Source organism: Chanos chanos, chromosome 3 (genome assembly GCF_902362185.1).
Source record: "Chanos chanos chromosome 3, fChaCha1.1, whole genome shotgun sequence".
NCBI lineage: Eukaryota > Metazoa > Chordata > Actinopteri > Gonorynchiformes > Chanidae > Chanos > Chanos chanos.
This window is the reverse complement of record NC_044497.1, coordinates 44,105,276-44,122,688: the sequence shown is the minus strand read 5'-3', so window position 1 is coordinate 44,122,688 and position 17,413 is coordinate 44,105,276. Positions and strand designations below refer to the sequence as shown.

The following is a 17,413-nucleotide window of genomic DNA, read 5'->3' as shown; positions in this document are numbered from 1 at the left end:
AGAGGGAGAGAGAGAGAGAGAGAGAGAGAGAGAGAGAGAGAGAGAGGGAGACAGAGAGAGAGAGAGAGAGAGAGAGGGAGAGAGAGAGAGAGAGAAAAGTTTTTCTCATAATAATGATAGTAAGTGAATGTAAGTGCCTGTACACAGGATATAGGAATAAAGGTGCAAACTAGATGATATAAAAAATGTGTAGTTAGAGCTGTAGGCAGTATGGAGTATGGAGTTTAGTGTGATTAGAGCTGTAGGCAGTATGGAGTATGGAGTTTAGTGTGATTAGAGCTGTGGGCAGTATGGAGTATGGAGTTTAGTGTGATTAGAGCTGTAGGCAGTATGGAATATGTAGTTTAGCGTGATTAGAGCTGTAGGCAGTATGGAATATGGAGTTTAGTGTGATTAGAGCTGTAGGCAGTATGGAGTATAGAGTTTAGTGTGGTTTGTGTGTGTGTTTGTGTGTGTGTGTGTGCTTGTGTGTCTGTGTATTTGTGTGTGTGTATGTGTGCGTGTGTGTGTGTGTGTGCTTGTGTGTCTGTGTATTTGTGTGTATATATATGTGTGTGTGTGTGTGTATTTGTGTGTGTATATGTGTGGGTGTGTGTGTTTGTGTGCGTGTGTGTTTGTGTGTGTGTGTGTGCTTGTGTGTCTGTGTATTTGTGTGTGTATATGTGTGTGTGTGTGTGTGTGTGTGTGCGCTTGTGTGTCTGTGTATTTGTGTGTGTGTGTGCTTGTGTGTCCGTGTATTTGTGTGTGTATATGTGTGTCTGTGTATATAAGTGTGTATGTGTGTGTGTGTGTGTGTGTGTGGATGCACATTGCAGTGGGATTAGTAAGTCTCTTTTCTCAGTCTCTGAGTCGATGGTGAACGTTTGCCCTTTTTACCTCATTTACGGCTCCTCCTTCAACTCACCAAGAATATCGACTGAGGGCGTGTGTGTGTGTGTGCGCGTGTGTGTGTGTGTGTGTGTCCATGTGGCTGCTGACAGAGCAATACTCAACTCTGTGGGGAGTCTTCCCCACTTTACATATGGTGGGTGTGAATGAGTGAGGGAGGGAGGGGGATGTGAGTGAGAGAGGGGGGTCTTTCTTTCTCTCTAACATCAGTTCTTTCTTGGCCACAGGTAACAGGATGAAGATGAAATGATGGATTCTGCTATACAGACACAGAAAATGAACACTACAGTGTCAGTAAAACTATCCAAAACTAGACAGACCAATGGTAGCAACAGCACCAACTGCATGTTATTTGTGTTTGCCTTGTTGTGTCTACCCTATTGTGTGGGCTTGTGACTTTGTTGTGAAGTTGTTTTTCCTGTTTGTGTGATTATGGTTGTACGTCTGTATGCTCTGTGGGTCTCTGTGTGTGTATGTGTATATATGTGTGTCTGTGTGTGTGGGTGTGTGTTTAACCTGGTATTTTTCTTGCTTATGGTGTTTTGAGGATTTGAGGATTTGTACCTCAAGATTTTATTCTATTTCTGCTTCTGTCTGCTTCAAGCGTGTGTGTCACTTGGAGCACTTCCAAGCAGAGTAATATCCTTTTACTCTACTCTTAATGTCTTCTCATATTTATGCAAATACAAAGTCAGACACACGCTAAAGGGGTGGGCTTTAGCTGCCTAAGTTGACTGACATTGTAATATAATTTAGAGACAGAGAGAATCCATTAAGAGACATATTTCATACCCTCGAGTGCTAGGACACACACACGTCAAACTAAACACACACACACACACACACACTTTACATTTATATACAATCATTGACTTTTACACACACACACACACACACACACATACACACACACAGACAGATACAACTTCATATACATTAACATAGACACAGACACATCGTTTAAGGCTACTTTGAATTTCTACATTAAAGAGGTATTGGTAGACAGAGGAAGAAAAGAGGAGTTAGGACACTTACCTTTTGGAACATGTTAAACAAGTAGATGCAGGAATGAAAGGATGAATTGAAAAGTTTTTAGTGAAAGTAAAGGTAAAACACAATGAGGCAGGGAGACATCTTTACTCAGAAATCTTTCCACAGTCTGACGCAGGTTTTCTCTGTTAATATCATGTTAAGAGAACGTGTTATCATTCTTTCTGTCACTACTGTCATCTCTCTCTATTTCTCTCTCACCTTTAAAGTCATCATAAATGATTCCTTTTAGCTGCATGGGTTGGGGTCCTCCAGACAGTAAAAACTTCAGGAGAGCTTTAGACATTATAAAAGTCTTTTTTTAAAAACACTTTTCAAACATGTTACACACACACACACACACACACACATCTTGTTTCTTCACCAATATATCTGATGCTACTCTATCACTACACCATGTATTTAACACAGGATGCCAGCACAGAAATGACAGCAAAATCCAGCTATAGACACACAGAAGCTGATATGAGTGAAAAACTACATTGTCCACCGCTCACCTGTGGTCTATAGCCCCAGAAGTGCATCTTGAGATTCCATATGACGAACTCATCAGGGGACTAAGCTACAGACACTGCCTTTGCTGAGAACTACAGTACACCTACCATAAAGCAGAAGCAGCAGCTGCCTACACTACTCAGAGCGCACATCTTAAGCCCCACTACAGTGCTAAATTCATTTAGATATACCTTTCTTTCTCTCATTCTCTTTTTCTTCTTCATTGTCTTCTTCTTTCTTTTCTTCTTTTCCCTCTTTTTCTGAGGGTCCCGCTCTCTCTTCCTCTGCTTTAGTGATCGATGAGGATCACATATAGGATTAGAATTCTATTCTATTCCATTCTATTCCATTCCATTCTATTCTATTCCATTCCATTCTATTCTATTCTATTGACAACAATCTCAGCCTTTTGGTTGAATCCTCCATGTCTACGTCAGTTTGAGTCTTACAATGGTAAACACTCATAAGAGGTCACCTCCACATACTCTATACACCATAAACCACTATCCAAAATTTTACTACTGCTACTACAAACTACAAACTATCAACTACCACTATATTCACAAATTAACAAACAATTGTCAGTTATCTTAGCGGTACCTTCTTCTGTACTGCTGTCGTTCTCTTTCGCCCTCTGCCTCTCTTTCTCTCCCTCTCTCTCTGAGGGTCTGTCCTCACTGCTCTCTGTGTCTGGTGTTTTTTCTGGCTCAGATCTGGAGGTCTCTGAGAGAATTTGGGTGGACAGCTATTGGTTCAGTGGCTTAAAAAGGTTGTTTGCTCTCCAAAAGAAACTAAAGACCTATGTTCATTTGCCTGAATTGCTCTCATGGAGAAAATCCACTCAGGCATATGATCACTGCAGCTCTCATACAAAAACAATGGGCTAATGATTATTACAAGCACTATGGCTGTATTACACTACACTTCATCATATGATTAAATGCTGTGCTATTCTATCTTATATTTTGTTAGGAGGTTATGTCTGACTGTATTATGTTTGCTATGCTGTGCGACTGCACTAAACTATGCAGAGCTAATCTACAATATTGTTGCAGGCTATACTACTACACTACAACATAACTGATAACTAACATATAACTATTAAATAACTAATAACTAGGTAAATAACTATAACTAATACATAACTGATCATCTTACTCCATATCTCAGTATACTACACAATGTGGCGTGTCACACACAATACCTTTCTCTTCATTATTTCTCTCTTTCTCAACACTTTCCCCTTTCTTTTCTTTCTCTTTCCCTTCTTCCAACCTCTCATCCCTCCCAGGTGTAATTTCACCCTCCCCCTCTGCTGTAGCTGTTGAAAAAACGACAGCCATTAGAAATATCAACAACACATACTTTTCCAAAAAAGTAGAAAAGGTTCAGCACACACTAACACTACACCGAACCACCCATCACTCCCATCAGTACCTCCTTCTGTCTTTCTCTCTTTCTCCATCTCTCCTGCTCTCTCTGGCTCTTTCTCAAGGGGAACTTCACCTGAGTCCATTTTGGTCAGTTTGGGTTTTTCAAATGGAATTTCATTTCTTTCTGGCTCTACTGGTTTGGATTTCGGGGGCTCTGGGGACGATTCTAATGGAAACAAAACCACTCAGAGTGTTAGAAAGACACATGGAACCCACAATCACCCAAGCAAGTTTTCTCATATTACAAATAAATAGCCGCTGAGAACTAGCACTGACAAATTCACAAGCATTATTTATCAACACAATCAACAAAGTTTACTAGTACCCTACTCGTACATATTTTTCATTTAGAGAAACTAAAAAGTATACAATAATTTAAAGAAATGCTTAGACAGGGGTCTATAATCATTCACTAAATGTCCTATCTGGTATGTCAGTGGGCGCACTAGAAACAACCCAGTGACACTGTGCAGTGACAAAATAGATTGGAAACCTTTTCAAATTTCACACATTCATGTCTGAGTAATACACACAAACAAGCAGTTGAGCAGTGCAGTTGAGACTGCACTAAAATCTGTACCTCACAACTGCAAAACTCATGTCTGTAGTGTCTACTCTCTATGTGACATCTACCTTTTTGTTCCCTCTTTTTCCCTTTTTCTTCCTCTGACTTCTCAGTTTTTTTCTCTCTTTCTTTCTGTTCATCTTTCACAGAGGGCTTTACTGTTTCCAAAGGTCCCTCTGTTTCACGTTCTGGAGGAGCTGGAGGGGGACAGCAGTTAAATGCCTCTCTCCCTTTCTCTCTCACACACACACAGACACACACATACACACACACATACATTTTCATGTGGCCTGTACCCTCAGGTACTATAGTTTTACTTTCAATCAGTCTCTTAGTATCTGTGTGTGATCTCTCAGAACATGCCCTAAGGCAGAATGGACATAGAGTGCTAATCAGCAGGCATGAAACATATACATTATACATATCTTTCCTCACACAGTATCACATAATATTATGCATGTGTGTGAGCGTGTGTGTGTGGGGGGGGTTGTTTTCTGCTCTGTAGGTTACGTCCAATACTCTAACAAAATACTATGCTGCTACAAAAGCAGCCATAACTTTGTGAACAAATAATCTTCAAAAACATGGCAATACAAAAATATGGATCAAGAGATTGTAACGATCAATAAACTAACTACCTAACTAACTAACTAAATAAATAAATAATAATAGATAAATAAACTGTTACATATGATGAAAAATTCCACAAAAATTATACTTCAATTGAGTATGTGCATTGTGCAAATGTAGTTTTAGAAAAAACACAATTAATTAAGGACCACATAAAAAAGACCTTCTGATTCTCTCTTGTTCTCTTTTTCCTCTCCCTCTTTCATTCCTCCCTGTTCTGAGGGTTTCTGATCTCCTCCCGAATCTTCTGTGACCAATTTTGGGGTTTCTAAGGTGATTTTAACCAGGTTGTAAATGTGTAAGAGAGACAAAAAGTTAAATTTGTTGACTGTAATTTCACATTTATGAAACTTTAGAAATAAGGTTTATAAAATGAATGACAGGAAAGAGAAAACAGAAAATTCAGTACAGAGACATCTGCTTTTTGATGGTGTTGGTAAAGGAATAAATCTGAGATAGAGGAGTAAGAATAACCCTATAATCAATGACTCTGACTTTTCTGGCTAACATGAGTCTGCAGACTGAAACAGACAACATCATCAAACATCTACTTGTGTTACTACAGAATACATCAGAACGCATCACTGCTCAGAAGGTCAAGCATAAGTTACTTTAAGAATCATTCCACTAGTCATTTTGGAGTAGGGAATTCATAACTATGACAATCACACCAAGGATCTTTGAACTAGTAATTACTGCAAAGAGGGCAAAATACCTAAAAATAAAGTGACACTGTGCCTTAATGTGTATATTGTGCAAATGTAGTTTTAGCATTAACACAACTAATTATGGACCAGATAAAAAGAGACCTTCAGACTCTCTCTCGCTCTCTTTTTCCTCTCCCTCTTTCCCTCCTTCCTTTTCTGGCGGTTTCTCAATTCTTCCAGAATCTTCTGTGACAGGTTTTTGGGTTTCTTAGGGGATTATAGCCAGGTTGTAAAAGTTTAAGAGAGATTAAAAATTAGACTTGTTGACTGCAGTTTCATGACATGAATGACAGGAAACAGTGAAGTAAAATATAAAATCTGGTAATGAAGACCATTGCTTTTTGTTGGTGTTGGTAAATGTCTAAGTTTCAGATAGAATAATTCCATAACCAATAACACTGCTTTCTAGCTAACATAAGTCTGCAGGCTGAAGCAGACAACATTATCAAACATCTACTTGTGTTACTACAGAATACATCAGAATGCATCACTGCTCAGAAGGTCGAGCATAAGTTACTTTAACAGTCATTTCACTAGTCATTTTGGAGTAGGGAATTCATAACTATGACAATCACACCAAGCATCTTTGAACTGGTAATTACTGCAAAGAAGGCAAAATACCAAAAAAAGAAAAAAAGAAAAAAAAATTCAACTGTCATTGTGTGTATTGTGTAAATGTAGTTTTTGTAATAATATAACTAATTCAAGACAAAATGAAAAAATAAACCTTCTGATTCTTTCTTGTTCTCTTTTCCCTCTCTCTCTTTCCCTCCTCCCTGTTCTGAGGGTTTCTCATCTCTTCCAGAATCTTCTGTGACTGATTTGGGTGTTTCTGAGGTGATTAAAGCCAGATTGTAAAGTTTAAGAGAGACAAAAATTTACATTTAGTTAGATACAAGTTGATGACATGAATGACAGGAAACAGCAAAATAAAATAGAAAGTTGGTATGAAGACAACTGCTTTTTTTGTTGGTGTTGGTAAAGGCATAAAGTTGAGAAAGAATAACTATATAATCAATGACTCTATGACTTTTCTGGCTAACATGAGTCTGCAGACTGAAACAGACAACATCATCAAACATCTACTTGTGTTACTACAGAATACATCAGAACGCATCACTGCTCAGAAGGTCAAGCATAAGTTACTTTAAGAGTCATTCCACTAGTCATTTTGGAGTAGGGAATTCATAACTATGACAATCACACCAAGCATCTTTGAACTAGTAATTACTGCAAAGAGGGCAAAATACCTAAAAATAAAGTGACACTGTGCCTTAATGTGTATATTGTGCAAATGTAGTTTTAGCACTAACACAACTAATTATGGACCAGATAAAAAGAGACCTTCAGACTCTCTCTCGCTCTCTTTTTCCTCTCCCTCTTTCCCTCCTTCCTTTTCTGGCGGTTTCTCAATTCTTCCAGAATCTTCTGTGACAGGTTTTTGGGTTTCTTAGGGGATTATAGCCAGGTTGTAAAAGTTTAAGAGAGATTAAAAATTAGACTTGTTGACTGCAGTTTCATGACATGAATGACAGGAAACAGTGAAGTAAAATATAAAATCTGGTAATGAAGACCATTGCTTTTTGTTGGTGTTGGTAAAGGTCTAAGTTTCAGATAGAATAACTCCATAACCAATAACACTGCTTTCTAGCTAACACAAGCCTGCAGGCTGAAGCAGACAACATTATCAAACATCTACTTGTGTTACTACAGAATACATCAGAATGCATCACTGCTCAGAAGGTCAAGCCTTAGTTACTTTAACAGTCATTTCACTAGTCACTGGAATGACACAACTGACACAACTAATTATGGACTAGATAAAAAGAGACCTTCAGACTCTCTCTTGCTCTCTTTTTCCTCTCCCTCTTTCCCTTCTTCCTGTTCTGGCGGTTTCTCAGCTTGTCCAGAATCTTCCGTGACAGATTTTTGGGTTTCTTAGGTGATTATAACCAGGTTGTAAAAGTTTAAGAGAGACAGAAAGTTAGATGTGTTGATATTAGTTTCAGGTTTCAGAAACATTACAGGTAAAGTTTATATAAATTACAAAAAACTAGTGTGGTGAAAGAGAACACCTAGTGCAGACATGTTTTTTTTGATGGCACTGATATTGAGATTGAGAAGAATAAGAATAACTCTATAACCAATGACACTGTGACTTGCTAACCAAGTCTGAGAGCTAAAATAGACCATATCCATTCTGGTGTTAGTACAAAATGCCTCAACACGCATCACTATTCAGAAACTCAAGTATATGTAACTTTGATGGTCTTTCAAAGGTTCAGTTTACTTTACATGGTAAAAACTACATTACTCATGATTACATACTACACTGATTCTACAACCCAAGTAGTACCTGTGTTTTCCTCTGCTTTTTTCTCACTCTCTGTCTCAGAGGACTTGTCACTTTCCGGTGTCTTTTCTTCCATTTTTTCAACGCGTGTCGGAGTAGTAAAGGCTTCAGTAGCAAGGGCTTCATTAGAAAGAAAAGTGTTATAAAAATTATCTATCTAGCTATCTATCTATCTATCTATCTATATATCTATATATCTATCTATTACTTCTTTAGTTACACACTTTAGTTACAGTTGTTTCTATATCAGATCATCTTTCAAAGCAGAATCTAATCCTCATTTATGTCAAACTCATTTTGGATTCTCAGTGCTCTCGGCTGACCCCACTGTGAGTTTCTTCTTCCCTTAGACGAACCCCTCCTTCCTTCTGCTGTCTTCATCTGTCCATCTTTACTAGTCTCTTTTTGTTACTCGCCAATCACACCTCTCTCTGTTCTCACCACTTTCATGTGAACCAGCTCATCTGGGTTCATACAGTATTTATTGTGTGTGTGTGTGTGTGTGTGTGTGTGTGTGTGTGTGAGAGAGAGAGAGCGAGAGAGAGAGGTCTTCTCTTTATTTGGTTTAACTATAAATTGTTCAGACTCAGCACTCATTACCCACAATGCACTATCCAGTGTGTTTCCCAAAAATCTCTGGGGCTGAACTGTGTACATGAAAGAGAAAGAGTGTGTGTGTGTGTGTGTGTGTGAGAGAGAGAGAGAGAGAGAGAGAGAGAGAGAGAGAATCACAGGTGTATCGGCAAGTAGGCCTGAAATACAGCTCTACAAGTAACTAAACTAGGTCTCCAAAATTTGAGAACTGCCCACACACACGCACATTAAAATTCAAGTAAGTACTTAACACTTTACTAACGTAATTTGACATTATCAGTGAATGTATGTGAAATATTAATGTCCAATATTCTAATAAAGTGCTCATTTTAAACATGACGAAATCAGAGTTTTCTATGCCGTGTCAGCGGTGACAAACAATGTTTCATTTGGACAGCAGAGAATAATTTTTTTGAGCTAACTGCAACGAAAGACTGTAATGATCCCCACTATAACTGATTTGTCATTAGTGTGCAATGCACTCATTAATCAGTTGTTTATTATAATTTTCAGGTGTAACTTTTCGTGTCTCAGAGAAACTAGAAACCCGCGCCGTGTCAGCGGAAGCATTCTCTGATTTTGTGGGTCACGGTTAACTCACATGTCATCTCTGATAACACAGTGTAAAATCAAATCAGGCTTTATCCTCACCCTCTCATCGGAGCCAGCAGCATATTACAACCACATTATGGCTATCATATTTAAATTTGCCAAACACCTGGCAGTACACACTGCCATGACTCTCTCAAAATGTCTTTACTTTGTCTCTGCACTTTACTAAAAGATTAAAGAGAATTTACTGTACAATTTCATTTCAATTATAGCCATCAAGTCTAGTTTAGTGTGTGGTCTTTATTTGATTACATCAGTTGTTTCCAATTTTTGAAGAGGAAAATTTCTCTGCTTAACTGTATTTTTTTAATGTAGCTTAATGTGGGAATGAGCATAGCATTACAACCAGGCGAGCTTTATCGGTTTTAATAAATCAGCTGAATTTATGAAATGTTAGTGTAATTTAATTTTACAGGAAATGTTTGGCAGCTTGTGCTGCCATGCTTTTTAGCGGTTTTCAACATTTTTTTTTCTGTATAATTCTGCTCTGTTTCTCTTTTTGCTGTTTTTTTTTTTAATATTGTTTTTGATGTCTCTAGAAAGGTCAAACAACCAAAATGCTGACAATGAAAACACAGATGAGCGTTGTAGGAGGTTCTCTTTTTTTTCACATATCAAACATGCTGTGTATACCTCCACAGCCCAGCCCTGTTCAAGCACTCACTCTTTTATCCTTTCTCTCTATCCAGTTTTTACTGCTGACCCTCAGAAAACAGAATTGCATTGATCTGAACAGTTAAGATGGAGGTGCTGCTGTTTTGTTTTTTGTCTGTTCAGACCACAACACGAGGAACGAGGAGAGGACAGGAGAAGATTTATGCGTTTCAGAAAAAAAAAAAAAAAACATCACACGGCTCAGTCAGTCACAGAGTCAGTCTGACTCATAAAACCCAGATTCTGCGCAACGCAGAACACCATCTTTAGAATACAGCAAAAACACTCAAACGACAACTAAACATACTTTTATCCGCACCCCTCTCTCTCTTGCTTTCTGCCTCTCTCTCTCTCTCTCTCTCTCTCTCTCTCTCTCCCTCTCTCTCTGGTTCCTGTAAATTGTAGGTATGTCTTACCGTTCCTCTCTGTGACCTCAGTAACAGGCCTCACTAGATCAGGGGCTGTAGTTATACGAGTTGTGGCCTCTGTCAGGTCTAGTGATGTTATTTCTTGTGGGGAAAGCAGACGGGGCCTGGTTGTGGGCTCAGTTTCTGTGGCGTCAAAGGATGTGGTCTCCTCTGTTGGGGCTATAGTGGATGGGTCTGTGATTACAATTGGTGTGAGTGGATCTATGGGTGTAGTTTGTGCAGTTGTTTGGTCTGGAGTCTCTGGCAGGTCTAAAGTGAAGATTGAGGATGGTGAAAAGAGAATGGTATTAGCATTCCAAACACACACACACACACACACACATGCATGCGCGCGCAAACTCACGAACACACACAGGCGTGTATATAAACTGCTGAGCAAGAGCAAACTCATATGTTGTGCCTTAACCCCTTCAGAACCAGACAGCTGCAGCTCCTCTCCTGACAGCTAGGGGGTGACTCTGCATTTCTGTACTCACACTGATAAACTTTGTGGCAAAAGGGTTTTTTGGCATACTAGGATAGAAATATGAAACATGACTTACACTTGAACTTAAGGTCAACATGGTTATTCAGCAAAAGATACAGATATAGTATTTAGACCACATATTCTATCTATGTATCTATGTATCTATCTATCTACTGTACTTTTCAATTAGCTCTTCATTTGTCTTTTTTTTTTAGCATGCCTGACATCTTAACAGAGACAACCTTCATTCATGAGTGTACTAATACTGAAACACACTGAACAACGCAATCAGAAATGTGATTATGAACTACAGAAATCTATGTATCTGTGTAAGTACGTGCATGAGTGTGTGTGTTTAGGCTCTAGTTTAAAGCATTAAAGCATAGTTAATGAAATTTTTATTTTCATTTCATGACTTTCAGATCTGTAAATCATAATAACATTATGACTATCTCAAAGTGAACAGCAACATCTATGGGTAGATCACTGAAAGCTATGCCTTTAATCAGCGTGTGTATTTGTGTATTTGTGTGTGTGTGTGGGTGGGTGTGTGCGTGCATGCATGAGTGTGTGTGCATGCATGAGTGTTTATGTGTGTGTTTATGTGTGTGTGCGTGCATGCAGGCGTGTGGTGTCTGTGTGTACGTGTGACTAAATTTGAATACATTTTCCACCGTGCCTGACTTAGTTAAGGCAATTGGTCAGATTTGTCTATCTATATTTTATAACTCTATAACCTATGGGACTAATTAAGTTTGCATATCTATGCTGAATAGCACTCAGAATCTAAGATCATGGCTCCATTTCAATGTCTATCTGCTCCTCCACGTGGTCTATCTCTATAGAGGAGTTTCCTGATGCACCCCAGATTGTTTCACGTTTCAGAAATATGACGCAAGGTCACTGAAAGAAAGATAAAGCAGAAGCAACAAAACAGCCAAAATATATTTAAAATTGTCAACAACTATTTATAACACAATCTGTGACTGGGGTAAACATAGTCTGCAGCACCATTCATGTTTATCATCTTCTTCTGACGGAAGAAAAACCTGCTAATTTATATGAAAGGTCATTCTCAGGACTTGAGCTCATAGATATTTGCAAAAAACAAACAACAACAACAACAAAAAGTGAACAAACAAACAAAAAAACATTAGGCTCATACTATTACCTAGAAGAAGACCTTTCAGGCAAACATTTAACTGAGATAAATACAGTCAGAAATTTTGTGCTATGGGGATATTAGCTAAATTAACTAGCTAGGTTACCTTGAAGCATTCAAGCTAGCAATATTAGCTTGTCTATCTGTACTACTGTTTAGATAAAAGGAGCGACACAAATTTTTTCTTTAACCTGAGGAACTAACTGGATTTGTATGCCTTTATTTTCAACTATACATCTTGAAGTATCAAGTTTGGATTATCTATACTCTATAACGCTATTACTACAGAAGCGGTCTAGATTTCTATATCTGTTTTTTAAGACGCTACAACCACAGGAGCACGTTTGGTTTACTCATCTATAGGTTCACACGGTCCCACCTGTGTTGACTGTAGTGGTGTCAGGGAGAGGGGAACTGATATCTGAGGCTGTGGTGTCAGTCACCGTGCTGATAAAGTCTGTCCAATAAAGAGAGGCATCAATGGCTTTATGGGGGGGCAAAAAAAAAAAAAAAATACAACAGTGCCATCTATTGAGCTCCACCTGATCAAACACAATCTACTTTACAGAAATGTGCAAAGACGTTGTTACGGTACACACATGCAGACACGCTCACACATACACACATGCACACACACACCCTAAGCATGTGCAGTATGTGTACATATTCAGTGTAACTTCATACATAGCATAGAGGGATGTATCTCACATATAGATTTATATGGCAACTGCTATAATGTAATTATTATTTCTTTAAATCCTGACCCCTTTACACTACATAAAGACGGGAAGATATTAAAGTACAAATGAGTGCAATACCGAGCTAAGCACTGAACTCTGGGAGGATGAGACTAGAACAGGTCAGGAGGGTGTGTGTGTGTGTGTGTGTGTGTGTCTGTGTGTAGACCAGACAGATCCAATACAATGTGACCTGGCAGAGCACCACAGGAGCTAAGGTTTATGTGTGTCACTTCATTGTGGGTGTGTGTGAGAGAGTGTGTTTGCCTGTATTCGTTCATTCCCTCAGACAAGGATTATGAGGTCAGTGTGAACAGAGATGATCCTCTGTGTTCTGGTTGGTCAGTTGGACAGATGGCCATTGGGGGAGGGGCAGAAAAATCCTAAACACACTCATTCACTCGCATCCTTATAATCTAACCCTAATGTACTAATACCAACTAACACCATCTACTGTTGCATATACACACTGCTATGCTTCATGTTACCTTTCCTCTCTCTCGCTCTCACACACACACACACACACCACACCCACACAGCAGAAGCAACCCTAAGATACAGAGAGATGTTTGTGTATGTGTGTGTGTGTGTGTTTAGAGTCTCTCTTCTGAGAGGAGGACCTCAGACCTTTAGCCCCATGAGGAACAGTAGACAAAGATGATTTATGAGAACTCCTTTACTTAGCCATATGCTCTTTATAAGCACACACACACACACACACACTCTCACACACATACACACACAGATTTCCTCCAGTGTGTGCCATATCTCCCTAACCTTAGTGTCCATGTTACTGTGAGACATCGGAGACAGATGTGTATTTTTGAGTGGGTGACTGTCGATCTATGTGTGTGTTAGCGTCAAGGATGTGGTCACCTACCGGATAGTCCCATGTCTGTCTTGACCCTTGAAATACTGACAGCTCTATCTTTTGATGAGAAGAGCTCATGCGTATCTGACTACAGTACTTTACACACTGGCTGTGTGTGTTTGCTTTATTTTATGTGGTAGTTGTAAATCTGAGGTTGCCTGTTCGCGTAGCAGATGTGCCTGAATCTCCTGACACAGCAGACTAGGGCACATAGAAACACACACACACACACACACACACACACACACACACACACACACACACACATGCTAGAGGGCAGTGCTGCTAAGAAAGAAAAATCTCTTTGTATGATGGATTTTGTTCTTTTTTTCAGTCTTTCATATCACACACTACCAATTCTCCTCAAGTGTTACTCTGATTGGAACACCAGTGTTCTAAGAATGTTTTAACTTCATTCTAGATCCATACGGCAACTCCAGGTCCTCACAAACACACACTGCAGCCTGGTTTCTGGTCAATTTGTGTATGCGCATGTGTGTGTGTGCAGGATATACATGATTTGGCAGGACCTCTTCATATGTGGACGCCTAACAGTAGTATTTTATGTACTTATACCTAAAACTATGACAATGCACACATTACTACAATTACCAGACAACCACTACTGCCTCTTCTGTCTTCTAACTTCTGACCTCCCTGTTCAGCACACCCACCTTCTGCTGTGGCTAATGTGGGCTCTTGGGTAGTGGATTCTTTCAGAGTGCTCAAGGGAGATGTAGTTGTGTCAGGGACAGTGGTGGTGGTTGTAGGGGCAATTGTGGTAGTTGAAGTAGTTGTCATAGTAACTGTAGTGGCAGCTATGGTTGTCATTATGACTGTTGTGGTCATCGTCGTAGCTGTGGTAGTTGTCTCCAGAGCAACAGGCACAGGTAGTGTTGCTAAGAGAGGAATTATTCATCAAATTAGAAAGCAATAAAATACTCGGCTGAAATCTACGTCTTTAAAAGGAGAGGTTCACCAGTTTTTCCATCTTTTCACCATACCGTTCTTATCTTTAAACAACTCTGTAGATGGTGGGCTTGCCACATTCCACTGGTTGTGACCGCTGAGTTTCAAAACGCTACCATTAGCATTCTTATAATGATAAGACATGGGATTTTACACAGCTGAACTAGCCCAATCTGAATAAGCCCTTAAAGAGCTAGTGCTGCTTTAAAGTAAGGACATGATGATGGAAAGATAAAAAAGGCTAACCTCTTCTTTAAAACAGAACTAAACACAATGAAAAATGCAGTCTCTGTGCTAAATACTACACCACTGTTCTGTAACTACCGTACAGCTATTAGAGTGCTTCTGTTCTGCTAAAACTGGACAGACGCGAAGTGAAACCTGGAGGATTAATTGCTTCAGAAAGCACAGTCTTTGTTAAGTGCAGCGCTGTATTATAACAAACAGAACATTTTGAGCCAAAAATAGGAAACACTGAGTTCTAAATATTTAAAATGCGTTTGTCCTCTATAAAAATGCGTAAGTTTGCGGCCACCACTGTAGGCTCATGGACTATTCCATTCAAACTGGGAGGATCCATCTGATCTGTTTTTGTTTTGTTTTGTTTTGTTCTGGATTGTTCTATGTATGAGCTGGGGGCGTGTCCTTAGAGAGAATCCTTAATCACACTCCGTCTGTTCTGCACTCCACCCCTGGGGGAATAAGCCCCCCCCCCCCACCCACCCCCAGCTTTCTTTTTGTTGCCTCAATCGACAGATAACGTACACTTTTTCTCACTACTACTGTTTTTTCAACTTTCTCCCTCTCCCTCTTTCTTTCTCTCTCACTCTCACTTTCTCTCTGTCTGAGTAAGGAACTGAACTGTGGAGAGATTCCTGGGTTGTCGTGGCGATGATGAAAGAGGCGGGAAAGATGGCCTATTAAAAATGAAACAGACAAACCAAATTCAGGATGAACGAAAAAAAGAGCGGGGAGATGACTGACATACACGCTGGAGGGGTAAAGTGAGAGAAGAAAGTGAGAGAGGGAGAGAGAGAGAAGAACAAGAAGAAGAAGAAGAAGAAGAAGAAGAAGAAGAAGTAGGAAAATGCTACCTCTCTTCTCTGACAAATGCATAACTTACTAGAACCAGATGTAGTACCAGCTTGAGAACCTGAAAGAGAAAAGAGAGAGACAGAGTTAGAGAGAGAGAGAGAGAGAGATTCAGAGAGAGAGTTTGTTTATATGCTCATGTTGCAGATTGACTGATCAGATACTCTGTAGTGCCTAGCAGAGGGCTACTTAGTATGTTCCCTCAGCAGGGGGGATAGAGGACAGTGCTGTGTGTGTGTGTGTGTGTATGCCTGCTCTGTGGGAATTGGGACACACCAGAAGGCTTGATCTCACTGTGAGCTGACAGATCTCTACTGTCTAAAAGGCTCTGTTGCTCTCTAGAGTGAGTGTGTGTGTGTGTGTATGTGTGTGTGTGTGTATGTATGTGTGTGTATGGGGGGGTTAAAAAGAGATAAAGAATCTGTGTGCAAATATTGTGCAAAATATTTCTTAAAATTGCATATCTGATTGTGTGGATTCAGTGTGATTAATCTGAAGGTGTGGGTGTGTGAGAATGCGTATTTATGTTTCACTCTGTGTGTGTGCGTGTGTGTGTGTGTGTGAGTCCACAGGTGTATATGTCTGTGTGTGTGCGTGCACATGTGTATATGTCTCAGTGTGTGTGTGTATGTGTGTCTGCTTGGGTGGGGCTGCCCTAGATTATTATTTTATCATTGGCGTTTCTGTTAGGAAGATGGAAAGACAGGAGGTTCCCATTAATGTACTGTACAGAGAGAAACAATTCCCTCTCTCTCTCTCTGTCTCTTTCTCACAGTTTCTCTCTCACTCTCTCTCTCTTCCTTCCCCCATCTCTAAGAATAGTTACTACATAAGTATCCCCTCACACTATTTCTGTTACATACTGGTCTTTTATGGAGCTTTCAGTCAGACAGAGCAGCTGTCATAGGCAACTATCATCTACACAGACTGAGGCTTGTGTCTGAATATGAGAGAAACTTTTCAGGTTGACAGCTTTTGGCTAAAAAAGAATCCACTGTCAGCATATAGATGTCAGTCATCATCTGAGGAGTGTGTAGAAAAATAGGTGTATAGAGTACAGAAGTATATGTGCTTTTTAACCATTATCTATTCAAGTTTTCATCTCAGATTCAGATCAAAGTGTACTTACTATGTAATAATTGTGTAATACAGACATAATCACAATGTGAATATGCTTAATCTGTATCTTGGAAAACACAAGACCTCTGTGCCCGTGCATGTGTGTGTGTTCAAATGTGTGTGAGTATGCGTGTGCGTGTGTGCGTGTGTTTGAGAGAAAGGGAGAGAGAGAGAGAGAAAACAAGAGAATGACTGAACTCACAGGTATTGGGAGTTCCATTAGGGGTGGGTAAGTAGGATCCAGCCTTCCAGCTCTTAGCTTTGAAGCCTTTCTTACAGCGGTTGCAGTCTTGGCCTGTGGTGTTGTGCTCACACACACACTGTAGATTATCGTCCTCAAACACACACTGGGATGCATGCAGATTACACTTACACCTACACTTGGAGAAAGAGAGAAGACAAGAGAGAGAGAGAGAGAGAGGTTTGTGGTATCCAGAGAGACGTTTCTGGTAATAGCTACCAATTTCTGATGTGTAATTATTACATTTTATAAAAACCACATGCTACAACAAAACCAGTTCAGACAGTCATTGCAATGCCAAAATCTCCCATAGTCCAAAGGGGCAGAGAAAGAAAGAAAGAAAGAAA

The 17,413-nt window shown here is 39.6% G+C and overlaps 1 protein-coding gene across 1 annotated transcript in view; it reads right to left on the bottom strand.

Annotated features, from left to right (window-relative positions):
• ntng2b (netrin g2b) overlaps positions 1 to 17,413 on the bottom strand; it is a 40,908-nt gene that overhangs the window by 3,537 nt on the left and 19,958 nt on the right. Inside the window, exons 3-4 of the mRNA XM_030767923.1 lie at positions 17,028 to 17,200; positions 15,738 to 15,767 (exon numbers count right to left, since the gene is read on the bottom strand). Coding sequence (XP_030623783.1) covers positions 15,738 to 15,767; positions 17,028 to 17,200 — 203 coding nt within the window. The remainder of the gene's footprint in view (positions 1 to 15,737; positions 15,768 to 17,027; positions 17,201 to 17,413) is intronic.